Raw genomic sequence first — 26,591 nt, forward strand, 5'->3', positions numbered from 1 at the left:
TTACTCTTTCCCTCACTGCCCTCATTATACTGATTTTTTAGAATGCAAAGTCTACCATTGTGGAATTTTCCATTTGGCTGAATAAACACAAAGGAAGTTGGGACATAAAACTACCCTCCAAAGAAATACATCTCAGGACAACTAGTATTTATTGCATTGTACATCCAGCTCTGCAAGAAATGGGCTGCAAGAAACTTCCAATCAATTTTTTCAGCATTCAGCCTTTCCAATCAGTAATGTCACCCAGGCTTTCAGAAGCCAGTGGGGAAAGATCCAGGACGTAAAGTCTAGGAGCTGAATGCACACATCAAAATCTGGGTCCTGCAATAAAGCCTGTATGAAGGAAGGCAGTGAAATCAATGCTGATTTCATTGATAGGTACTTATCATCTCTACATCACGAGTGATTTTGTCATTTCACTTCATTTTATCTTGCTGATATTGGCCACTACATTTTGAATCCCCGATAAGGCAAAGTAGATTGGTGATAAATGCGTATTAGGGAAATGTGCAGCGACAGAGAAGTATTGTGCTTCTTTCTCAGAAATCACCCAACTCAACTTGACTTAGATTATTGATGCTTGTAGTTTTTTTTTTTTTTTTCTGTTTCCATCTACATCCCTGAAAACATTGTTTCCTATTTGAGTAAGCATAAAGCCAAGCACAGATTATCCTCCCAAATTACTGAAGCATCCCTGGGCTTTAATTTTATGGGTAGAGTTCCCAGAGTCTCAAAATCTAATACTGAAATATGAAAATTAATATTGTGTTCATGTATGGGTATCTATTGGCTTTATGAGTTGACCTACACATGCTATGAACAAAAGAAAGTTCAGACTATCTTCCCTGCTCATCTGGGGTTGCGTTACCCAAAACATTGAACTGGATTTATAAATGGGCCTAGTACTGGCCAGTGAACTTGAGCTTATTAGCTATAGATTTCAGGTCAAATGCTAAAGAGAAGACTCCCACAGATGGTGAATAATCCTAAGATTTTTAACTCATAAAATAGAAGATGAGTTAACTATGTCTGCATATTTGTCATGATATGCCTGGTTCCCAATGTTTGTTTCTATGAATGTGCAAATACCTAAATATTTCCAAGGGCCTAAGAGTATAGCTAATAAAAGACTGAAGACATAAGGACCAACCTCATGTTGCTAGCAGCCTATAACTTGAGATAATGTCTGTACTAGACATGATTCATTATATTAATCACAAAATTAAAATGTAAGTCCAAGCCAGCAGGAATGAAAGAGCAAATTCATAAAAAAGTGACATAAAAAAAACTCACAGTGATCAAAACTTGACCTTTGGGAATTTATATATTGGATGTAAAAGTCTGTAGCTAAATGGAACACCAAAATTAAGTTTTCTACTTTTATAAACCGTGCCAAATATGACTTTGTCATTTCATCATACAAATTGTGTACTTTTAAAAATCAGTAACTGTATCTTAGATTAACACATCAACATGAATTTCTCAAGACTTGTGGTTTGCTAAACATTATGGTAGGAGCTTAGAGAAGGAGATTAAGACCTATCACTGGCCTCAAAAACTCTGCAGTCTAGCTATGGAGAATGAAGACTAACACACTTCAGATCAGAGCAGAATGACCTCTCAGTATGTACTTCTGTGCTGTGCTGGGTGACACAGATGGTCAGCACTCTTTTTCAGAGGAATTAGAGAGATTAGGAGCTGGGGAATCTGAACTGGGGTATCAGATTAGGAGCTGGGAACAGTGTGATTTTCAAGAGCCAGGCTCTGATGTCTAACAGGCCTGGGGTTGAATCCATGCTCAGCCACTAGTCAGCGGTGGAAACTTTGGGAAAGTTAGCTGACCTCGCTGAGTGTCAGTTTCGTCATCTGTCAGAGGGTAATAGAAAGAATACCTTAAGAGGCTTTCTATGAAGGTTGAATAAATTCTTGTTCCACTTTCAATAAATGAGAGTTATCTCCTTCATTACCATACCATCACGATCCCCTTCAGTACCAGGCTTCAGAGGATGGAAAGAGGCATTGTCAATGGGCACAGACTGAAGCCAGCATTGCCCCCAAAAAAGGGGAAGACAAAAGGAGCGAAGGTATGGAGATAGAAAGGAGCCAAATGTTTTACTTCTAGGCTGGAGAGGACAGGCATAGAGTGCAGTTCTTCAAACACATAGGGAGAGATGATTGGATAAATATGGTAGGACAAAATGATGGCGACGACCTTTTGTGACTCTCATCAAACCTTGTAGGTCAGTGCTGGGAAGATAATATGCCCTGAAAGTTGCTGGAGAATAAGATCCACATATGATGACAGGGCAACAAAAAGCTCAAACAATATTTGCTAATTGATTGCGTTGCAAAGTAGAAAGTAAAGTTGAATCTTCCCTTTATATTTGTAGTCCATTCAGCATTTTTATTACAAAGCTTCTAAAATATAAGTAAAACTCATGCCAGCTACATCTGAACTGTTTCTTGGAACCTCATTCCTCCTTCAGTCTCCCTAACATTTCTGTAGACTCTAAATAGAGTAAGAATAATGTATCCACATTTTTCTCCATAGACCCCCACTCACACAACCATCAACCTATGGTCATAGCAAGACAGGTGAAGCCAGGTTTTGATTGTGAGATGAAATCAATCAGTGAAAAGTAGTTGTTGTTTTTAAGGAGTAAAGTTGTTTTTTTTGTTTTTTTTAATCTTTAAGAGAAGAAATCCAAGGCCATCAACAGAAAAATTGTCTGACTCAGGATGTAGACTGGAGAACAAGCATTACCTCTACAAGGAGACTCTGGGGCTTTTCAATATTTAGGATACTAGTATATGTCTTTTTAATTCCCAAAAGGGTTTTTTTTTTAAAAAAAAAAAAAAAAAAACCTAAGGATAGGATTAATTATCTTGGAATTGTCTAATATCCACTCTTATGTTTGAAACTGCAAGCAGGGAGACGTTTTAAACATTATAAAAAGAAGAGAAAATCTCCCCTGACAAATAAATTCCTTGAAACATTAGATATTAGTACTAGTCAAGTGCTCGTTCTTTTCAGAAATATTAAAATTGCATATTAAAATGAAAGGATTCTTAGACTGTGCTCCTGCCTAATGCCACAAAAAATAAGAATTTAAGAACAATTTTAGAGACAAAAGATTATATGAAACATCCAGCTCTTCCCCTTATGGGAAATTTCTTTTTTTAACATCCAAGGCTCAATCATTTCCTAATGTGAAATTACAGATTTTTCAAATTACCATATAAAACTGCAAAAAAATTACACTTGTGACCACAGAAGAGATGGCATACACTATCAATTTGATTTTAAAAGGCATACATCTTTTATACTACCTGTCATTTTTATAATGCCTTTTACAAATTTAATCAATACATTTTAACATTCTATATACTTTAAGTGCAATATACAATAAATATTCAAGTTTCATCTTAAACATGCTTTAGCCTTTAAATTGTTAAAACTGCAGTGCCCTTTCAATCTACTTACATAATGTCATAAAATATACATTTCAAGGTAAATGAAGTCAGCTACTTCAATTTAGTCCCTCAAACTGGTAGTAAATGAGAGGTTAACACTATGGTGCCAAACCCATTATTGAGTAAATTTAGCACCTTGGACAGCTCTGTAAAATCTTTATTGCTTTCCTGACCTGCTCGTCATGTTCTGTCTGTGTGTTCAGTGGCTCTCAGCTCTGATTGAAAGGCAATATATTAGATCCCCAACACAAACACGCTTGGGGGCTAGTTCACTGGGAGCGTAATGACATGGAGGTGAGAGCAATTTTCTGGTCACCGAAATCCAAGCACCTTGCAGGTCCATTGTACTAACTCATAGAGGACCCAGAAATTTCCTTTCTCCTTCCCATGTGCAGAAATAACTAATGGAAGCCGAATCACATGGGCAAAGCTGAACTAAGTCTTTCTTAAATCCTTACAAGTTGATACTACAGTGAAGGATATTTTTTGATGGGCAAGATATTATTTAAGGGTGTCCCTCACAGGACAAGAAATCCAGGTTCACACTCCTCAAATCCAAGACTGCTGGCCTGAAATGATGCTGTGCTGATGACCTACCTATGGCAATGTACTCAATGGGAAAACATGCCCCAGCATGGTGGATCAAAGAAGGCAGCATCATGGATCAAAGAAGGATGCTCCTTTAGGAAACAAGATCCACGTGTTTTATTTTCAAATGATTAAATGGGGATGAGAGCTCTGGATATCGATATAAGGAGAAAAAAAAAGTAGATTATGTCACTGAAAAACTCTAACACCAAGGATATACAATATATACTTATAGATGATATTTTTTCAGGCTTATGAAAACTTCAAAGATCTTGGAGTTTAATTTTCAACATCCCTCCTCCCTGCTTCTGTGAAATTAATTAAAATAAGGTACACTGTTCTAAGTCCTCAATTGTTACAAGAGCGAAGGTCATAAGTGTAGTTTCTTTCTGTGCCTCATCATGCTTTTGACAAATAGGAGACTTGCTTTTTTCCCCCTAAAATGCAAAGAAAGGAAAATACTTCCCTGCCTAGCCCTAACACTGGCGTAAATATTTATTTGGAGAAATAAATGAACATAGGCCTAGCGAAGTCAAATCTTAGTAAATAAACTCACTTGATCCTGTTTTGTTTTAATCTTTCCTAAGAGCCAGATAAAGCCATGAGGTTTTAGTGAAGGCAATACAGGCTGAATTTGATCTGGGGATAGGGTTTAGTGTGCCCATACCATAGTAAATTATTAACTGCTGTGGTCAGACAATACAGTGAACAAAAAGTGGTAAATTAGCTTGTAGCTTACATTAAAAAATAAAGACATGATTTCAGATGTATTGTTTCAAATCCCTTTGATTATATAATGTTCTTTACTCCCTACATGAAAAATAACAACTGTTTTATAAAGGGGGTCTATCAGCTTAAGGCAAACATAAATGTTTATTGAGAACTGAAAACCCCTCTATCTTATATTTGAATTTAGGACATTAGATATGTCATAAGTAGTTACTGTAGTATGACAACTACTTTATCTTATATTATAGAGAATTTAAAATTGAAAAATGCTAATATGTATCTAAAAGCTTGTCATTTCAAGAGTTGTTCAAGGATTTTTGAAGAGGCTATGGTGACAGCAAAATGAATGCGATTATCTCCCTATTTTCTGATCAGCGACTGCAGTCTATGAAAATTGAACAGCACTGCTTCTCCATGTAGAAATCTATTGTGTAAAACATTTAAAGTTACACTTCTGTTTGAAACTTTACCCACAGCCAAAAATGGTAACCATATCTTCCTGTAAATCACCTCTGATGATCATACCACACCCTTAGGTTTGGTTGTCTGACAAGCTCCTATCTTTTACATAGATCAAGCTTAACTTTGCTTTCCTTTTCACATTCTAGTGGAAATGAATCTGAAGAAATTTAGTTAGAACCAAAAATATCAGCACCATACTCACTTTTGTAGAGTACTCCCTATTATTAGAACCAAGCATGCAGGCTAAATATGGAAGTCCACCTAAGTAAAAAGAGGGAGGTATTTTTTCTTCAACTGGAATGAGCAGCCAAGTATATATCTAGGATGAGAATGAATGAGCAAATGGGGGAAATCACAAACAATACTGAAATAGCAAACAATTGCTATAAAAGAAATAGATACTGCCAGTAATGAAAATTGGTGCAGAGGGGGCTTCTGAGGACAGTAGAGTTCTTTCGTAAGAGTTTTTGACAAACAGTGCATTGCCTCAGTATGTGGGTTTCCTACATCACCCGCTTATATTATGGCTTTGCCATCCAAGAGAGATGAACAAAAGAAGTTTAATACTACATGCTTCTAGTAGCTGAAGATTGATTGGAAATCCCTCGAAAATGACCTGTCTGATAAGGTCATGGTTCCTGGAATAAGCAATTAAGTGCAAAATAAACACGTCTTAGGGATTCGTACCACGCACTGAATGACATCAATTGTAGTAATCTAGTAAATGACCTAGGAATTGTATTCAGCAATAAACATATGAGTGCTTTATCATGCCTATGGCAGACTATTGAGTGATGTATTTTATCTTGCAGTACCAATGATGCTCACCTTTTGACTCAATTAAGTGTGTATGTGAACAGGGACAAATTGGTGATTTAACGCCATTCTGGGGTTCCCCAAGCTATGGCCTTTATAGCAGTGGCTTGGCAAAGTATGGCCAGAGGGACTGGAAAGTGATCATGTCTAAAGATAACGACAACCTGCCTTCACTCAAAGGATTGTATCTGCTTTTCTCTTGACAGGAAGTAATACTCAAAAGGGCTGCGGATCTGGTAGAAGCTCTGTATGGGATGCCACACAACAACCAGGTGAGCGCTGTGGGTTTCTAGCCTGTGTGGACTGCCACATGTAATTAAAGATCTCAGATTCCATATCGTAATGAGAAAGCACAAAAAATATAAAAGCCATGTGCATGAGTTAAGAGTATAAGTAATTCAGATATAATATGTTGCAAGACTCTTCAATCCTCTCTTTTGTAAAGCTTTTATTGCCCTTTCCACTGAATCATTGTCCGTATGAGAAAAGGTGGTCCATTTAAAACTAATCTTTAGTGGGAACATACTTCATAATTGAAGAGGAGAGTTACTGGTGCTTTATTTTATTTCTCTCAGGTTTTCAAGCAAATTTAGGAAGAGAAAGAGGGTTTAATTTTTTCTCCAAAAAGTATAACAAGGCCTGAATAGTATTGCCTGCTTCTGTTTCATAGAACTCCATGTATAAGATTCACATAGCTTAGGAAACTGAGTCCGACAAACCATTCATGTAACCTGAATCAATGTCTGGGGGACACAGTCCCATTAATACTCAGGAATGCAGGTAGTCATCTACAACCTTCCCTTAACATCAACAGGGGAGATGAATTGCAGCCTCTCTCCCTCTCCCCCTGGGTAACCTCAGACTTCCTACACGTTATTGGGAAGAATGGAAAACCTCATGGTGCTGTCCTGTATGGACTGTAGGGTAGTATGGAGGCATGTTAAGATAATGGACTTTGAAAATCAGACAAATGGGCTTATGAATCTCAGCTCTGTTCTTAAATAGGTGAGTGTCCTTAGGTGCGGTTTTTGACTTTCCAAGCCTCAGTTTCCCCATGGCATGATGATGGTGAGACTACTATAACAGGTTTGTCAGGAGGGTCACAGAAGTTAATGCAGCTGACCATTGAAAACCCTGAGTACGGTGCCTGGCACTGGAAAAAATGGTATTATTGGGAATATGACTGCGGACAACTAAAGGGGATATTCCTTTGACTTTTCAGGAAATCATTCTGAAGAGAGCAGCCGACATTGCCGAGGCTCTGTACAGTGTTCCCCGCAACCACAACCAACTCCCGGCCCTTGCTAACACCTCGGTCCATGCAGGGATGATGGGCGTGAATTCGTTCAGTGGACAACTGGCTGTGAATGTCTCCGAGGCATCACAAGCCACCAATCAGGGTCAGAAGCTTGCTTTTCTCTTCCCTCACACGTTTTCCCTCTCCCTCCCCAACTTTAAGCACCCCATCTCCTCATTTATTGGTCATGAACAATTTTTACATTAAAGAATTATTTTCATCCCAAAAGGGAGATTCTTAGTTTGTGTGTATAAGATATTATTGTACAATGTTGGTCCTAGCTATCATTCTGGTAATCTAATATAGGGGGCTAGAAAGGATGCATGCATTTAGCCATCTCTCTACATTTAACTTTTCACCATAAACCATGAATGACAGATCGCAAAGAGGGATGGAATTAAAGTTTTGAGGGCCCAAAGCACATCATTCTTGCCCAGGGAATAGGAACCTGTTAACTCCAGGGTACATCTCTTAGATCGGGATTTATTTCTGCTCTAAAATGATAATTTATAGGCCCAGCATTGCCACTTCTCATGGCCCTGCTAAGTATTTATGATCTCCTAAGAAATGTGTCTTTTGCTCGCTTCCCATTTTAATCACAGAGCTAGCACCACCAACCCACGCACATGAATCACCCAGTCCCTTCCCTCTGGGTTGAGGCGACGGGGCCAGAAACAGAGACCTTCCTTTCCCCAAGTCTTCCAGGATTGCCACCATCCGAATGCCACCCTTACCCCTGGTTTTGCCCCCACCTCTCAGGTTTCACCCGCAACTCAAGCAGTGTGTCACCACACGGGTACGTGCCGAGCACCACTCCCCAGCAGACCAACTATAACTCCGTCACCACGAGCATGAACGGATACGGCTCTGCCGCCATGTCCAATTTGGGCGGCTCCCCCACCTTCCTCAATGGCTCAGCTGCCAACTCGCCCTATGCCAGTAAGTAGAGATGCGTGTCCCGTGTTCCTTCATGTTTTGCTAGAAGAACTTGGCATCGTGCCATGTGGCCCAGTGGGCAGGGCTTCTCAGTCTGAGAAACCCCATCTTTCCGTCCTGCAAGGCACCATCTCCAGCAGGAATCTCCGTTCTCCAGTGCTCACCTTCCTTCCTACAAAGTCTCCCTAACAGTCAGAATGTTGCTACCATCCAAAGCAGCTGTATGAGGTCGCTTCAGGAACCCACGCTCCGAGTCAGGTGAAGATGGGTTGACTCCCACTTCTACCAGTTACTAACTCCCACCTTTACCAGTTACCACCAGCTACTCAGGAAACTGAGGCAGGAGGTTTGCTTGAGCTCAGGAGTTCAAGGTTACAGTGAGCCATGATTGTGCCACTGCACTCCAGTGCCTGGGTGACAGAGCAAGACCCTGTCTCAGAGAAAAAAACAAACCAAAAAAACCCCATAAAACATAAACAATGGAGGACACCATATTTGTCATCTACGTAAGCCCAAAACATCTATTAGTTTTGTCTTACTTCATCTGATTAGCTACATGAAAGGAGGCAAGTTCATTTGCTCTCCAAGCCTCAATTTTCTCATCTGTAAAATGGAGAAGGAACTAGCACAGACCCCATCCAGTGTTGTGAGACATAGATAATGCATATAGTGAGCTTGTCCTGATTCCTGATACATGGAGGCACATTTAGTAAATCTAATAATCATAATATTGCAAAGATAATAACATGTGGTGGTGGTGGTATAACATAGTAACAATAGTCTAAACCTTAACCTCTCTCCCTTCAGTTACATGACTCCTTTATTTTTTAATGCTTGGATTTTTCCCCTTCGTTTGCGTTTGGTGTATACTTAAAACAACAACACATCAAAACACTTTTTTCCAGAAATCTGGAAAGATTTAAAAGAAAAAAAAGGAAAAGAAAACCACATACACATACAAAAAATGTTCTTTGGTGCCTTGTCCCTGCCTTAAAGAAGTCTGCCTACAAAAAAATTTTGGTACGTTTATATTGCTTCTAAAGAACCTCAGAGAACTGCCCTCCTTATCTGTAAAGTGTCATAACCCATGTCCTTACAATCTCTTGATCTCTCTCTGACTTTGAAGTTCATCTTGGGCATTGCGAGTGACTCTTCTGATGTGCAAAATGTGGCCAAACTCTTAGATATTTGTAGAAGGACAGATAGATGTGCCATTAAATAAAAGAATATTCATGATTTCTACGGAGTCTTGGCTAAAAATACTACAAGTGATGCCCTCTCTCATAGTGAAAATATGGATTGTTCTAGTTCTTTGAAAGAGGAAAGATCATTCTTGCCCTTTAAGAGAAGTTATTTCTGAAAATATACTTAGACTTTTACTGTCTGGGTGAATTTTTCTGCTCAAAGTCCACAAAATTACACATTTCTACTTAGTTTGGAATCAGCAGTTTGTTGAACATTTACAACTCCCCAAATAATCTGCATATATTATGTCTGTCTACTCACGAGTCAATATTTAGGATCAGTTTCACATTAGATTTTGATTTATCAAAAGATTGTTTCTCATAGAGATCTATCATTTCAGTGTTCTCCCATTTATTCAATCAGAAAATGTTTTGATCATAACCTGAAAATTAAAAGGTGGCATTCTTAATTAAATCAATAAACTAATTGCTATATGGTAGCAATTCAATTTAGGGGCTTGGATTGCTCTCCTCAAGCCTATGCAGACACTCAGCCGCTTCAGCCTGAGATTGCATCTGTCAGACTGTGAAACTTTGAACATTTAATTTCCATTAATTGATTTTCTCAGTGCTCACAAATATAGTATTAAATTCTCAAATAGGCTCTCAGATGGGACGGTTTTATCTGCACAAATGCAAATAAAACAATAAACACAAAGCCCAGTTGATTTGAATTTTTGCCTCCATAATATTTAATTATTCATAAAGCACTCATGTTGAAAAATTCCAACGGAATAAAAAAATAAGACATTCCACTGGTGAACACACTTTCTGGTGTGGTGGCTGATAACTAATAATGTTATAACAAATGGAGCTGCTTGACTATATTTTACCCCTTCCTCTGTTAACTGCACCTCCCCCTCCCCGCCCCAAAACTCCCCACCTCTAAATACACATAATGATCGCATTTGCCAATGAGATTAATTGCCTTCCTCAGTGAAGCAGCAGGATTTCAAGTCTACGAATATTTAAAAATCAAACCTCCAGTGCAGGAGTTTTGCAATTTAAATGGGTGTTATTATTGAGCGTATTTTCACATTTACAAATCCTAAGAGATGTATAAAAATGCTGGCCTCATTAAAAGAAAAAGTAGTTTCGAAAATGTTTGTGAAAACTCTGAGGATGGCGGCTCTGCGTTCTGCGCCATAAAGCACTTAGTGCGTGTGGATTGGGTAGTGCCTTGGACTGATTAGAAGGGGTCATTTTCCCCTGATGGCAACTGTTGCCTATGACCAATTGGATTCCCACTTTCCAAAGGATAAGGCCACCCAAACAGCTCTTTGGACACTGGTGGGCTCATGGGAACGAGGCTTTTCCCCCTGGAGATCTTTTTCCTTTGCAGGGTAGCTTAGCAGAAAGAGCTCTGAATTTGGGCATGATTCCTTGCTTCAGCGCATTCTAGCTATGGCCCTTGGGCTAGCTGCTACACTACTTTCTGAGTCCCAGCTTGCTTCACTTCCTCGGTTTTGAAAAAATTTTTAAAAAAGTATGTGATGGGCCCTTGACTTAAGATTGCATTGCCCATGACAAGATGAAAAAGACGTGAAGATTCTTGTGAATGATAAAACAATATCTGATGTTTTATTAAGTTGTGTGAAAAAATAATAAAATAGAAGAAATATCTAGGATACATACTTTCCTGCAGGAAATGGAGGAAATAGAAAGTGAGTATATGAAAATATTAGTCTTGACTTAGCGTATGTGAAATCTCTGTCTCCTAAAGTAACCCAGAGATTATTAGCCTGGAACAAAAGATGAGAGGCCAGGCCAAGAGGATCCTGGTCGGTAGAGAATGTACATCTACCAAGCTCTTTCATATCCCCAAACTGCTAGGTTTTCTCTGAGTTGCCAGAGTTCTCCCATCATTGGTTATCTGTATTCCCTACTACTACCAAACTGTGAGTATTTATGTAAGGCTCTGATCCTACTGCTTATTAATTCCCAAACATTCACATATATCCCATGGCAGATATAAAGAATTTGGAACTTTTCTGCATTTTTCACAAATGCTGCATGTGGCAGTCTGGTGGCCATCCTCTCAAGCTGGCCTCTTCCTGTTCCCCCTACCGCAGCCCCTTTCCTAGAACCTTAGTTTAGGCTCTACCAGGGATGCATCACTTGACACCTCTTCTATAAAGCCTTCTCTGATTTCCCTTCCCTGCCTCCACTGAGATGGCTATGTTCATCTTTGTCACTGTTTTGTGCTACTGTCACCCTCCTAACAGGGTGTTGCACTTTTGTTTCCTGGCCTGGAATACTCTAAGGATGGTGGCTCTGTGTTCTGCCCCATAAAGGCACTTGGTGCATTTGGATTGGTTAGTGCCTTGGGCTGATGACCAGGGGTCATTTTCCCTTAGTGGCAATTGCTGCTGATGACCCAGTGCCTAGCACACTGCCTGGCACACAGTGGCCCCACAATAAACACATAAAAGATCCCCAGTAATGAAAGGTAGCACATGCTAAGTTCTGTATAGCGAAAGTGGACAAGAGCCTGCGAATTCAGGGAAGGTTTGTGCTGGAAGCATTGTCTGAGCGGGGCAGAGCAAGGTGGCTGGGTGAGGGATGGATCTGAGCTTCTTTGCTTCAGGATGCCATGAGAGGCACTGATTTCTCCTTTCTCATTGACCCTCTCAGTAGTGCCATCCAGCCCCACCATGGCCTCCTCCACAAGTCTCCCCTCCAACTGCAGCAGCTCCTCGGGCATCTTCTCCTTTTCACCAGCCAACATGGTCTCAGCCGTGAAACAGAAGAGTGCTTTCGCACCAGTCGTCAGACCCCAGACCTCCCCGCCTCCCACCTGCACCAGCACCAACGGGAACAGCCTGCAAGGTAAGCCCCAGGCCCCACCTGCCAATCCAGATCCAGTGCCCTGACTTCACCCTCCCAGGGCCTGAAGCAGATGCATCACCGTTGCCAAGGGAATCAGCCTTGGGCCCCGCCTGATTCTCTCTGCCCTCATCTCTTCTGTTCCTTTGTGTTTGCTCTCCTCAGCCCTGGCCCTTGGCCCTTGGCCATACTCATCTCTCCAGTCCTCTTTCCAACTTCAGCAATTCAGCTCAGGCCCAGGATTTGCTTGGGAATACTGTTTCTACTGACTAACAGCATCATTTCTCTTTTCTCCTCTTTCACTCCCTATGGTCGCCATTATCAGATCAGTCTTTTGTGGACTCTAGCAAGTTCTCCAGTGCAGGGTCTCTCCCGGGACTGGCCTTCTCCTGAAGTAGGTCACTCAACCTTCCCTTCCTGTTGCCTGTGTCAGAGTGAACATGTGTGGGGCTGATAACAGGGAGGGGATGAGCCATAACTTGATCAGAGCCCTGAAGTTAGAGCATCATAGACCAAAGGTCAAAGACTTCCTACTGGGATTAAGAAACCCCAGAATACCACTAGAGTATTCTGGTTCATACTAAAATTGTTCAATCACTTTCCCACCATTGCATATGGAAAATAAAATAGTTGCTAAGAGTTGAGATGACCTTTTCATTCATTAAGAATAAAAAGTTACCCACCTTTTAAAACTGAGCACACCATTTCTAACATTTTTCTTATGAGCTCAGCACTGTGTTGTGTGTCATATGTTGAGACCTGCGCAACCCCATTCGTTGCCCCTAGCAGGACTGTGTGGTAGGTACTCATATCTCCTACTTGACAGATGTGAAAACTAAAGGTTAGAGAGGTCACGAAATTGCCTGACTTTTAACAGCTGATACATGGCAGAAGCTGGCTTCAAACTCAGACTCAAACATTCATCTCCTAAATACTGTATTACTCAGAGGTGGTAAAAGAGACATAGTTAGGATTCCTAAGGCAGCTGGTAGGGAGATAAGATTAATAAACTCATCGACCACCATTTATTGAGCACTGAACAGTGTACCTGGAGCCGTCCTATGCACGGAGCAGATTTTATACCATTTAATCCTCATATCTTCCTAAAGTATGAGAGCTACTATGGTCTTCATTGTGCAGATGATAAAATGGAAGCTTAAAGAGGGTAAATATCTGACCACAGACATAGTTGGTTAAACGGTGGAGATGAATGTAAGTCCCATCAGAGTCTGTGCCCTTAAGCCCAGCCATACAAAGGTTCCCACAGTGCCTTCCCTTGGTGGCTGGCACCTCACTGACGGAGGTCAGCCTGGAAGTCAGGGAGCGGTGAGGAAGGCAGTGCACATATCTGGGATGTCTCAGCCCTGTTTCTTATGTAGAAGTATATGCATATTTACACTTGTCTACACATACTGTGTGCTGGATGCTTTACACTGTGGTAAGCATATAGTGATTCTCCTGAAGACCCTATGATGTCAGCACTAGTCCCATTGTACAGATGGGAAACTTGAGGCTCAATTTGATCCAGGTCACATGGCTAGTAAATAGTACAGCTAAACTGGAACCCAAGCCATGTGACCCCACAGCTTGAGCACCCGATCACATTGTCTTTCTGCCTCCAGAAGGACTCTTCAAAATACTCTGCAGAACCCTGCTTGCAAATCTTCCCAGCACAGCCAGACTCAGTGCCCCACAGAGCACGCTGCTCTTCCCCACTCTGACACACCGTGGCAAATCCATCTTCTTAGAGGAAAGAGGAGAAAAAAAAAAAAAAAAAAAAAAAGCCTGCCTGTGCAACTACATTTCAGGCAATATTACTCATGATAGAAAAATGCCCACCCCCACAAAGTAGAGCCACCCATTCCTGCAAATCTGATTCTCTTTCAGCTAAAAATAATGCTTTATCACCCTCAGTACACCTCCAGCTGGCAAACTAGGGATATAATGCTTGAGCGAACATAACTTATAATAGGTTTAAATAATGATCATACATATGGAAAGCAGAAATTTACCATTCTTGAGCTGCCAATCTCAGCCCTTGCTAAACATAGATTTGACATCAGAACCAGATATGATGGGGTTTATAATCAGCAGTTGAGGGCAAGCACTGGAGAAGAAAATGCCCCCACTATTGGAAGGTCAGTGGCTCTATCACAGGCCAACAGTGACAGAAGGGGGCAGCTCCCAGGAGACCCGATGTCTTCTCATGCCCTGTGGTCCTAGGAGGAAGCAGGAAGTGGTTGGAAACGGGCTGGGCCCAGATCTTATGACTTCCTGGGTTTCAGGAGATCTGGTTATCACCTGAAAGCCAGGATCTGGATGAGGGTATGTGCATGTTTGAGTAATGATGAAATGGCTTCAGGACAGGGACTCAGACAAAGTTTTTACATTTGTCCTCCCAGGGATTTTCTAACCCACTTCTTACCCAATTACAGATCCCAAAAGTACAGAGACTGTCCCCATTTCTCTGAATAACCGCCGAGTCTGTGCCTCTCGGTCACCTTTCCTAACACAGGGCCACAGCATGGGAGGTTTGAGGTCTGACTCAGGGACACACCTCTTGCTGGATTCACTGTTGTGGACAACATTGCCCTTTCCTCCTGATTGAACAAATGTCAAGGGGACTTTTCTGAATTTTCCCCTATCCCATGCCCTGACTATTGAGCATGATAAAACAACAACTATAAAAAGAATGGGCTGGGCGTGGTGGCTCACACCTGTAAGTCTCAGTACTTTGGGAGGCGGAGGTGGGTGGATCACCTGAGGTCAGGTGATTGAGACCAGCCTGGCCAACATGGCGAAACCTCGTCTCTACTAAAAATACAAAAATTAGCCAGGCCTGGTGGTGTGGCCTCTAGTCCCAGCTACTAGGGAGACTGAGGGAGGAGAATCGCTTGAACCTGGGAGACAGGTTGCAGTGAGCCGAGATCGCACCACTGCACTCCAGAGCAAGACTCTATTAAAAAAAAAAAAAAAAGAAAGAAAGAAAATAAAAAGAAAAAAATGGTTTTGTTTTGCTTATACTGTCGTATACCAAATATCCCTACTTTTGAGATGTCAGTGATAGACATACGAATGGTTAAATTAATGTAAACATCTCACTTTAAGCTCTTTTTTCTGCCCACTGTGCCCCCAGGTGCTGGGCTGGCAGGTGGGGCTCACACTCTGGGACTTGCCCCCTTACCCTCTGCACACAGTCTCCAGCAGGGCAAAGAGGACCCAGTCTTAGATGAGCAGCACCAGTTTTTCAGGGCACTCTTGCTTGTGCCACAGAAGTTTTCGCTGAGAAAGGTGACAATCAGAATTACTTCATCTTTAACTTTCCAAACTCTATTTCTACCAGAAAAAAAAATGGATGTAGACAGGTTATGGAATCGGTGTAAGGATCCCTGAAGTGTTTTATTCCACCTTTTTCCTTTTCAATGTTACAGTAGCACCTACTTCATTAGGACCCACCTAGTTCAGAATTCTGATCATTAAGACAGGGCAAGTGACTAGGAAGTCTTGGTTAAGCAAATTGCCCATGTAAACAAGATTAGAGGTGCCACATTTAGGCCATTTAAGTGTTTTCAAGGCATATTTACCTCCAACTACCACTCTGTTAACTGTACCTGGTTCTGTTTTTTAAAGCCGACTCCTAAAAGACCTCTTCCCCATCAGTGCTCCCTTAGTCTCCTCTGGCTACTACATGCATGTTTATTCCCCAAGAACTAAGCACTACAATGTCACGTGGTGGTGATAATGGTGAACACAGCCACTGACTAGGAGGGCTTATTCCCAGCCTGGCTCCCAACCACCCTTAAGGTAGCCTGTCTATTGTCCCTCTTACACAGATGTGGAAACTGAGACTGAAGCTAAATTGGCTTGTCCCCATTTACACAACTAGCAAACAAGGAAGCCTGGGATTTAAGCCCAGACAGATTGACTGGACTATGTTAAGCCCCTATGCTATATTACGTTTCTATATTCAAGCCACTAGGTTAGGCCCATGAGGGCTACAAAATCCTGCCTGTAAAATCTTTCCCTGTATTAGTGGAGACATGACACCAAATAAGGACGATCTGTCTGGGAAAGGCTGGGCACCCAGCTGTGGAAGTACAGAGGAAGGAAAGATGAAGGAGAATTCAGAACAGGTTGCCTCCATGAGGAGCAAGTGGGATTCAGGCCCAGGGAGATGGGGGCAAGGAGCACTTTCAGCAGAAGGACTGAAGACAACCTTAGCCAAGAAGCAGAGGCAGACATGTCCTGGATAACATGTGGTGTGAACAGTAGGATTCACAGATTCTATCATGATTCCAGCTGGCTTTCTCTCCCAGGTAGATAAAACATTTGAAAAAGTTACCATATATCTGAGTTGTGGTTTTTTTTTTTTTTTTTTTAAAGCAACTCTAGTCTCAACTTCTGGAGCCTCACAAAATGTCTTGTTAAAAAATAAAAATGTGGTAGTCAAAACAATTTGGAATGTGGTGCTCCCTGGATCAGTATCTTGGACATCCACAATTAAAGTCTCTGGAGCATCCTGCAGTTAAATAAAAATGACTACTTCATTTAGTTTGCCAAACTTATTTGCCTACAGAGTCCTTTTCTGCATGTTAAGAACACTTAATGTCATATGAAAAACTTTGGAAAATGCAACTATATTTTGCATTTAAAAAGAAAAATGCAGAGATACCTCTTTCTGCTCTTATGCAGGTGAAGCAATTGGTAAATCCTGGTCCCAGACTACCTAACTGTGTCTGTTTTCCAGAGCCAAAGACTTGAGTCACCAACTATGCTCAATCTTTGTCCATGGAGATGTCCTCTTCCCTTCTCCTGAAACTTATGCTGCTTAGAGCTTGGGTTTCAGGCAATTGAGGCCTCAGAGGACTTCATTATTCAAGAGAGAGGCATCCCCAAGAAGGCTGTCCCATGCCATTGGAACCCCCGCTGATGTAGTGATTCCAAACCCTAGCCATGTCCTGGACAGTCTATGCATGAAAAATTAACAAAAAGGCCAGAGTAATTTCACAAAAATAGTATCCATATACTGATGTTTTTCTTTTCCACCTTGCTGAAGCTCAGGCTGGCTCTTCTCAACCCTAGATATCATGCAGCCCAGGACCAAATCCTATGGAATTGTCATTTTTTTCCATGCACATATTCAGTCGGTGCAAGATTTACCCACTCACTTCACTCACTTACCCCACTGTTCCTGATTAGCTCGTAGTTTTTTTTTTTTTTTTTTTTTTTTTTTTTGAGATGGAGTCTCCCTCTGTAGCCCAGGCTGGAGTGCAGTAGCGCGATCTGGGCTCACTGCAAGCTCCGCCTTCCAGGTTCATGCCATTCTCCTGCCTCAGCCTCCCGAGTGATTAGCTCATAATTCTTACACATGTGGTGGTTTGAGGAAGACCACATTCCACCCTCTCCAAACCCTCTCAGCTCTGCAGAACTTTGTTTTGTCTTTGTTTTTATCAAAAATGTAGAAACGGTAATGAAAAATGCATTGCCTCTCAAAGCAATAGTTTTCTGAGCTTCCGTCAGAGAACATGATCATCCAGCTGCTGGGGAAAATGGCAGAGCCACCATGGTCTTGTGATGTCCTGGCACATGGTGTTGAGAGGGTGGTGTCCTCATGGGGATCTTTATGCACTCCACTTGGGCAAGTTAGCATGCCAACGGCATTTCTGGAACATTCCAAGCTCCAGACACCCATCCCTCTCACTCACATAATGAATCTTCAGATTGTGTAGCACAGATATAAGAAAAACAACGCCTAAAACTCAAGATCATTAGGCAGTTCTGCAGTGAGTTTCTCTATTAAAAGGGCCTCTTTGGAGGTATCTAGGCTTAGAAGCCACAGGCAGGGACCTTTTCCCATAATTTACTCAACAGTAAGGGTTCTGCCCTTGGAGTTTAGAAAGTCATGATTGGGATTTAGAGAACTGTAACGCTTTGATGTTACATGCAAAATTCTGGGTGTGGGCAACATTGGTCTTAGAATGTTCCAGAAATGCTGTGGCATGCTGTCTCACTCAAGTGGGGTACATGAAAATTCCTCATGAGGACACTTAGCACCGTGTACTAAGACATCACAACCTCTTTTGAAGAGAGGTTCCACAGCTCCCATTAGATGCTCAGAGAAGTCTGTGGGCCGATGAAGGCGAAGTAGTAAAGTAGGAGTGGGCCAAACCCGCCCCCTAGACCCATATATCATTAATTTCAATTTTTTGCTATCATGTATAAACTTGGCTATTTCATTAAAAAACAAAACAAAACAAAACAAAATTCTACATCTCCAGCTTCTCTTGAAACGGTTGAGAGTATCAGTGGCTGCGAGCAGGCATTCCTGCCCAGTGGCATTTGGTGGGAGCTGAGTCACTGCCCAGGCAGGCATCACCACCTCCATCCTCACTTCCCCACCCAGGGGATTCACTCACTCCTGTTCGCAGCCTGGGCTCTTGGGGTGCTGGAGTTTGCAGCCCCAGTGGTTCAAATTAAAAAGTGCTGTTAGCTATGAACTGGCACATCAGTTAGCTTTGCTTTAGAACTTTTAATGTGGCCCTAAGTGAAGGCTTAATCTAGTTGATCTAACACATTATTTGGGTACCAAAAGACTGCTTCGATTTTTTTTTTTTTTTTAATTCTGGTCACTCAAATGGGATGTTTTCACAGTCCAGCTGATAAATGTTGGCTGGGCCCACCAACCAAATTAGCTTTTTCCTTTGCTTTGAATCATATTGATACTGCCTGAGTTGTGTGACTATACTGTAGGGAACTGCTCTTTAATGCCGGGCACGCAGATTAGATTTTGGTGGAAAGCAAATGTAGACTTGCACCTTTTGCTACAGGCTTAAAACTCCTGCTGCCTTTAGTAAAGTTGCCTGGACCTACCTCCAGCCCGGATGCAAAGATCCCTGGGGAGGCAGAGCCATGCTGGGCTGTCACACAGCAAAGATCCCCTCCTTGCCTTTGGAGTGATAGCATCTCGAATTCTCCAGTTAAGGCTTGGATTGAAACACTGAGCTCCTGGTTTCGGTCAAACCTAGGGCTCACTTGAATCTTAGGGGGACTGCATTTCCAACTTATCCCAAGTCTTCGGGGGTTTAAGTTGGTCTGCATTTGGCAAAAGACAACTTCCTGTTTCTAAGAAAAAAAGGCTTATGAAGGCTTAAGGAAAGGACTCCAGGAGCTTTGGGGCTGCAAAACGGCTCTTGCAAAACAACATTTGGATGATTTACGTGTAAATGAATCAGAAACATGTGGATTGAATTTCCTTGTGAATACAGATGGGTTTAAAAATTAACGGAAAAAGTGTTTGGCAAAATACTTTTTGGTTTTTGTTTTAATTGAATCTAAAATGCCAGGGGTGGGGGTGGGAAAGCCAGAGGAACATGGGGGTCTCAGGGCTAAGAGCCCCGGGTAGCCTCCCTGTATCCACTTGCAGGATTTGTTGTACTGGGATTCGTGTTTTTTGTTTGTTTTTGTTTTTGTTTTTTTTAAAAAGGCACATTCTTCCAGACATGATCATTAGTAAACGAAGAGGGCCACTTCCTAGACGCAGTCATCACTGACAAGAACATTAATTTACATTTAGATTCGCCATAAAAAGAAAACAATGACTCTCTCTGCCTGACAAGACACTCAACCATCATTGGGAGCCAAAGACGGCCGCGCCTTGCTTATAATGGCAGCATCTCTCTCACCTTGACACGTTTCAAAGTTGCCACCCTGTTTTAATTTTCTTACCGTTATCCTTTTATTCTTCCCACCAATCACACAAAGTGTGCCACATGGGATGGTGCCTATTTGATATAAGAGCAAATACAGCCCAGAGAAGTTAAGAAATTAACACAAGGTCACACAGCTAGTTTAGCAGCAGAAGTGCTGGGTTAAAAATCCCAGCAGCTAACGTCTATCAGGTCCTCTCTAGGAGCTGAACCCAGGCTAAGCACTTTGCATATATCATTTTATTCACCTCTGCAATAACCCTAAGTGTTGCTGTGATTCTAGCTACAGAAGCTGAGCTTCATAGCAGAAAAGCCACAGATGGGACTCAGGCCTATCTGATTCTGTGTTCTCTAAATACCACTATCTGCGACCTCTTAGCTCTGAACGCTTTCAACAATTTTTGGTTACCTCAAACAGCCTTCTTTTTTCCCCAGGATCTCACTCCAGCTTTCCCAGGCTACAATTTTCTAGGAAATATGGTCAGATCATTCCCAAAACGTTGAGTGAAGCCGTGATATGGAAGACATTCTGCAGTTTCATGCAAACCTGTCTTCTCCTCCCAGCTATGCTTTCTCCCAACTTTATATTCCCAGTGAACAAGGCCTGCTGTAGCTGGCATTTCCTTCTCCCAGCTCAAGGACCTAAGCAAAGGCATTCAAGATTTCTGCTTTGTGGCTCAGTTTTTGTGCTAATACAGAGGACAGGGAGAGCCATATTTTTTGTAGAAATTGCATGCAGTTCGGATGAACCACTTCTTTGTATTTTGGATGTGAAGGGGAGGGAAAAAAGAATGACAAACTGAAAATTCTCACTACTTTGCAAGCAGGTTCGAAGCTGCAACTTTCGCAGTGGTATTCAAACTATGCAACTTTCCAGTTATGCCTTAAAATTGAAATCAGATTTGGAGGGATGTTTAGGATATTTTGTTCTTTTAAAGACACATGCTCATGCTGATTTATTATAATTTTTAATAAAGCACATGCATATTTTATAACGAAAACTCATTCCAGAGAAGATGAGAGCAAATTTGTAGTTAATATTCAAACAACATAGTTGTGTGTGGGGTTTTTTTTTTTTTTTTAATCTTTATTACTTTTCTCAGTGAGAAGTTTGGATGCAAAAAAAAAAAAAAAAAAAAAAAAAAAACCATTGACTTCTGTCTTCTCTTTCCATAGCGATATCTGGCATGATTGTTCCTCCTATGTGAAAGAATTGCCTTGAAGAATTGTATTAATGAAGAGGTTGGATTCTGCTACAGAGAGTAATCTGATACAAGTCCCAGAGTGGAACTTTTAACTCAGGCCTTTTTAAGAGGAATCACAATAACTGCAGATTTTTAAACAAAATCACCGACCTTGCAAATACTGAAATTGGAAGAGGGATCTGCAAGTGCAGAGTGTTGGTTAAAGTTGTACCTCCCAAGTATTTGGGGGATATATTTATTCTGTATTGACAAAAGCAAATCCACTCTTTCTTTTTCTTTTTTTTAAGCTTAATTCTGCAATCATTTGTCTTTTATAAACCGTAAAGCTCTATACAAGGGACACTATAAATAAGACTCCATGTTTTAATTTATGATGTTTTTAAAGCTGTGTAAAGGAAGAATGAAGTGATGATATTTACAAAAAAGGAAAAAAAAAAAAAGAAAAAAAGAAAAAAAAAAAAGCTTGTATGGGACAGAATAGGAATGCCAGTTAGATTTTTTAGAAAAACTAAGGGTCGGCTTTTGCGCCTTAAAGCATATCAAATGGTAGTTAGCTCAGACAGTGCATTTTCAATATCTAACTTAACATGCCACCCCTTAGCAGTGCAAGCTTATTTCTCTCTTTTGTATTGTTGTCTTAAGTAACTGTGTAAATAAATGCAGCCTGGAAAGTTAAAACACGATGTAAGTGATCACATTTTTCCCTCTACTCGAAAATCCAGTGCCTCTAGACAGATTGTTAAAACTGCATATTTAAATCTGATCTCATTCTTTCCTTTTACTTAAGTCAGTTTCTTCTGAAGCCGATGGCCTCTCGAGAGCTTGGTGGCACACATACTGTGTGAGAATCTCCTTTGAGACTTCATGGAACAGGGTCCAGGCACAGAATTCCACACTCTGCCCTCCAGTTAACAAGCCAAAACCTCACGTACACTCCCCCATTTGCAAGTTTAAAGTTTACTCATCCTAAATGCCGACTTCATACCTATCTTCCAAAAGTTGACAAAAGCAACGTGGCAGGTATTTCGATTTTCCCATTCAAGATACTGCCTCTATCAGTCGACCCTTACCATTTGTAAAATAATAGATTAAAACAACAGGTTAAGTGCTTTGGAATTAAGAGTTAAAGGGAACCGGGGGCGGGGAAAGGAAAAGAAGGTTGAGACCTCCAAAACATAGTTTTCTGTTCTATAGGAATTTTTGCTCTCGTTATCTGGGAAGTGTTCTTAAAAATAAGAATTAATAGCAAAGATGCAGCAAAGCTCTGAGGATGCATTTGCCTGATATTTTTTTCTTTGCTCTTGTGTTTTTGTATGTAGTTATAAATACTGTAGATTTTTTTTTGTGATTTTTTTTTGCCAAAGTTGTTGTTCTATTTATACATTTTAATGTCTTAAGACATTTTTTTCAATATCACATAAAGATTTTACTGCATATTTTGCAAAGAAAAAAAAGCTCACTACCTTTAGCTTGCACATACTTGCAAAGTTAATTAAAAGGCTTTTTGTTTTAAAGGGGATTTTGTAAAATATCCATATAAATAATGTATTTATCTTTCGAATTTGTACATTGCTTTTCCCTTCTTCCTCTTCCTCCCACCCCCAATTTATTTTATTGTGTATGTTTGCTATGTGAAAAGTGCGTATTTGGTCACCTACACTTGTATTAGCTGTTTCAATGTGATTTTTAAACATTTCATTTATAGTTATTTTTAGTATTGTTATAAACCATGCTTCAGTTTTTTTTAATTTCCACCCAAAAGTCATTGTCTATTTTTGTATTATTTGTAAGTTAAGAAGTTTTTTCCAATATATGGCAAAAAAAAAAAAAAAAATAGTAGCATATTATTCTTGTAGTATTTAGTTCAGTAGATTAAAAAAAAAAAATGTATCCTTTGCTTTGGAAGCTTACAAAACAACCCTAATGCTGTTTTACTCTATTAATATGCATGGAATCTCTCCCTTTGGAGTGACGCATTTTGTGCATTAAATTCTAGGGAGAAACTTCATAGAAATCAATGAACATACTTTCGTTCTTAAGTCTGCTTGTATATTTCCTCTGTCTTTCACATAAATATAAACCAGCAGATTGGATGCCTTAACAATGCAAATCATAATCATTTCACTTGTACATTGTAACTGTGCACCAGAACTGTCAGTCATCACTAACATTCTAAGAAAAAAGAAAAAGAAAAAAAGAAAAAAAAAAAAAAAACAAATCGAAAAGCACAAAAGAACTGTTTTGTTACCTTAAGACAATGTAACTTTTTCTAGTAGAGCAAGAAATCATTTACAACAATGCTGCAACTGTGCATGCCCCCATATGGATTTTGCAATGGTTTTCACTAGACTGTCAGAGTGCGATTTTTATGGGTTGGGGTGGGTGGGGGAGGGGAGTTGTGGGAGGGTAAGGGAGGGAGGAAAGCTGATTTTTCATGGTGAGAAATAATAATGATGATTAATAATAATTAAAAAACTGGAAAACGTAAGCAAGGTGGACGCATTGCTTCTCGGTACTCAGAAAGGTTATCTGAATTTGCGTAGTAAGCGCTGGCCTGAAGATGTACACAAGTTAAAGCCATATTTTGTCTGGTGAGCCCCTTAGCTGTTTCTGAAGGAATGAACGGTCAGTCGGAAACGTGTCCGGCTTAGACCTTGACAACAGACGCTACCCATCTGTCAGCCATGTGCAGTGGTTAGAACTCTTCTTGAAAGTCCAAAGAGCCTTTAAAATGTGTATAATTTGTGTTTTGTTGCTTCTATTTCTATTGATTAGATGAAAAGACATTCTGGCCCTCTGATCCTCTTTCTTCTCCAGAAAAGTTTCACAAATAAAAGATGTTCCCCTAAATACAGAATATGGCTTTAAGAAGAAAATGAAATGAAGAATTAAATTAAGATTTCAGTGTTGGGGGAAAAATACAGCTTCTAGATGACTGGATTGCATAACATTGCCCTGGCCTCACATTGTACTAGGATGCAGCTTAAATGAAGTCATCTCTAAATCTACTAACCTTTCACCTTCTTATCAAAACTTTTTGAATAGACACACACTGTACAGTTCAATTGTTAGAGAACCTAACTACTGTAGAGATTGTTATAATTTTTTTTTTTTTTTTTTTTTTTTTTGCAAAATTTCAAGCTGTAAAAACTTTTCAACTTTCACAATATTTAATTAAAGTTACTTCCTGTCTGTGATGGCAGCTCCTAGTTGTGTATTCATTTCTCTATTTCAGATGAGCCAAAGTCCAACATAATATAAAAGGTCTGTGTTTGCAATGACTCAGATCAGTCTTGACACCCAGTGAAAAGGAATTAGGGTAGTCCTGGGACACCCTCTTTCTTATGTAGGTCCTTGGGGATTTGCTAATCTGGGATGCAAATTAAACACGCACAGCGTACTGCTGCCCTCTGCCGGCGGTAGCTGGACGTGCACATGCCCGCATTGGTCCATAGAGGAGCCAAGAGCCCCCAACTTCAGCAGCCAAGCACTGAGATCTTCCTGCGTGATTGAATTGTGAATCCAGGAAGTGGCCATTCTAGAACCCCTATCCTTCGTGCTACAAGTCTGAACCAAGCTTTTCACACACAGTGCTAATTAATCCCAGCAAGTCTTCTGGTCAACTAATTATGTGCCCTGGCTCATTGAGGAGGAGGCATGTGTGAACTGAACCTTCTGTGATCAGTATTTTTTAACCCCACATGAATAAGGTACTTCTCCTATTGGACAGGAGTGAAACATTCCACAAATACCAGATAGGTACATACTCATGTAACATTGTTTCACTTTGAATTCCATCATAATCATGAATCTTTCTAAATGCACACTCAATGATTTTCCTACTTTTACAGTTATTGAACATGATGAGGTCAATGATATTTGTAAAATACCTCAAAAACTCAGCAAATAGGCTGTGGACCAACAGAAACTTGAGGGCCAGAGCTGATAGGATGGCAGCAACACAGTCAAGTGTGGTGAGCACTGTTTCGGCTTTGAAATAAAGCCCAATTTGAGTAATGAAAGAGTGTGATATATAAGTTAGAGAAGCTGCCATCATTTTTAAAGAAACAGAATTTTTGCTGAAAAGTTTGGCCATTCAATATATGTTTCTTTTGAATTCTGTGTTTGATATAGTTTCCTGTATTAGATGCAGAAGATAAAGACTGAAGAGGCCCCTCTCCTCAGGATGAACAACATCTCAGAAAACACACACTTATATTCAAATTATGCTAGAATGGTTGGCCAGGCTGAGACAGGTTATGCCACAATGCTCCACAGAGCACAGCTGACGTCCATACCTCTGACACGCTGGCCTCTACGATCTTTAGGGACTACCTCTTGGAAGTGCTTATTCACTCGGTTGTTCATATATTCACTCATGCCTGTGAACTTTGTGTGTTTCCTATGCCTCTGGTACTAGGCAAGACATGGTGGATACATCAGTGGGCCACGGTGACATTATACCCACCTGGAGCTCATACTTGAGTGGGGCAAATGAACGTTAAGCAACCACTCAAATACCTGTAACAAACTAATTAATAATAGTAATGAAGAAGATGTCTAGAATGCTCTGAATCTGCAGATTCAGATCTGATTTAACCTGAAGTGCTGGGAAAGGCTCCTAGAGAAAGTGACATTTGAGCTGAGGTATATAAGCTCAGCAGGAGCTAATGGTGGGCCTGGCACCTTAGGCAGAGGAAAGGAGGGAGGTGTAAGAACACTGAGCTTTGGGACACATAAGGTACATTTAGGAACCGAAAGACTATGTGAGTGGAGTGTGCAGATGTACACAATGAGACTTGTGGGGCTTGGGAGTTCAATTCAGAACATGTCCTGAGCACCTACCATGTGCTTGATACTGTACTAGCTGCCAGGTACACTAAGCAAATGTGCCATAGTTCCTGCCTGTAGGGCATCTGGTGAGGCTTAAAAACTCACAGCCCTGTATTTGTTCATAGGGGCTACGCAAAAATGAGGGGGTGGGCCAGGCGCAGCGGCTCATGCCTGTAATCCACTTAGGGAGGCCAAGGCGGGCGGATCACGAGCTCAGAAGATCGAGACCATCCTGGCTAACATGGTGAAACCCCGTCTTTACCAAAAATACAAAAAAATTAGCTGGGCATGGTGGTGGCCGCCTGTAGTCCCAGCTACTGGAGAGGCTGAGATAGGAGAATGGCGTGAACCTGGGAGGCGGAGCCTGCAGTGAGCCGAGATGGCGCCACTGCACTTCAGCCTGGGCGACAGAGTGAGACTCCATCTCAAAACAAAACAAAACAAAACAAAACAAAACAAAACAAAACAAAACGAG

General features: G+C 40.9%; 1 protein-coding gene across 11 annotated transcripts in view; it reads left to right on the plus strand.

The window, feature by feature from the left end:
- Positions 1 to 24,485, plus strand: part of EBF1 (EBF transcription factor 1) — a 405,784-nt gene extending 381,299 nt beyond the window's left edge. For 4 of the 11 annotated variants that reach the window (XM_023218829.3, XM_023218831.2, XM_026454423.1 and 1 more), the window contains exons 12-16: positions 6,276 to 6,341; positions 7,292 to 7,469; positions 8,126 to 8,305; positions 12,181 to 12,375; positions 21,255 to 23,520. In XM_023218829.3, coding sequence (XP_023074597.1) covers positions 6,276 to 6,341; positions 7,292 to 7,469; positions 8,126 to 8,305; positions 12,181 to 12,375; positions 21,255 to 21,286 — 651 coding nt within the window. In that variant the 3' untranslated portion in view covers positions 21,287 to 23,520. Of the gene's footprint in view, positions 1 to 6,275; positions 6,342 to 7,291; positions 7,470 to 8,125; positions 8,306 to 12,180; positions 12,376 to 12,697; positions 15,715 to 21,254 lie in introns of those variants that run through there. The other 7 variants (XM_023218835.2, XM_023218836.2, XM_023218837.2 and 4 more) reach the window with 3 other exon arrangements.
- Positions 24,486 to 26,591: the final 2,106 nt, after the last annotated feature.

Source organism: Piliocolobus tephrosceles, chromosome 4 (genome assembly GCF_002776525.5).
Source record: "Piliocolobus tephrosceles isolate RC106 chromosome 4, ASM277652v3, whole genome shotgun sequence".
Classification (NCBI taxonomy): Eukaryota; Metazoa; Chordata; class Mammalia; order Primates; family Cercopithecidae; genus Piliocolobus; species Piliocolobus tephrosceles.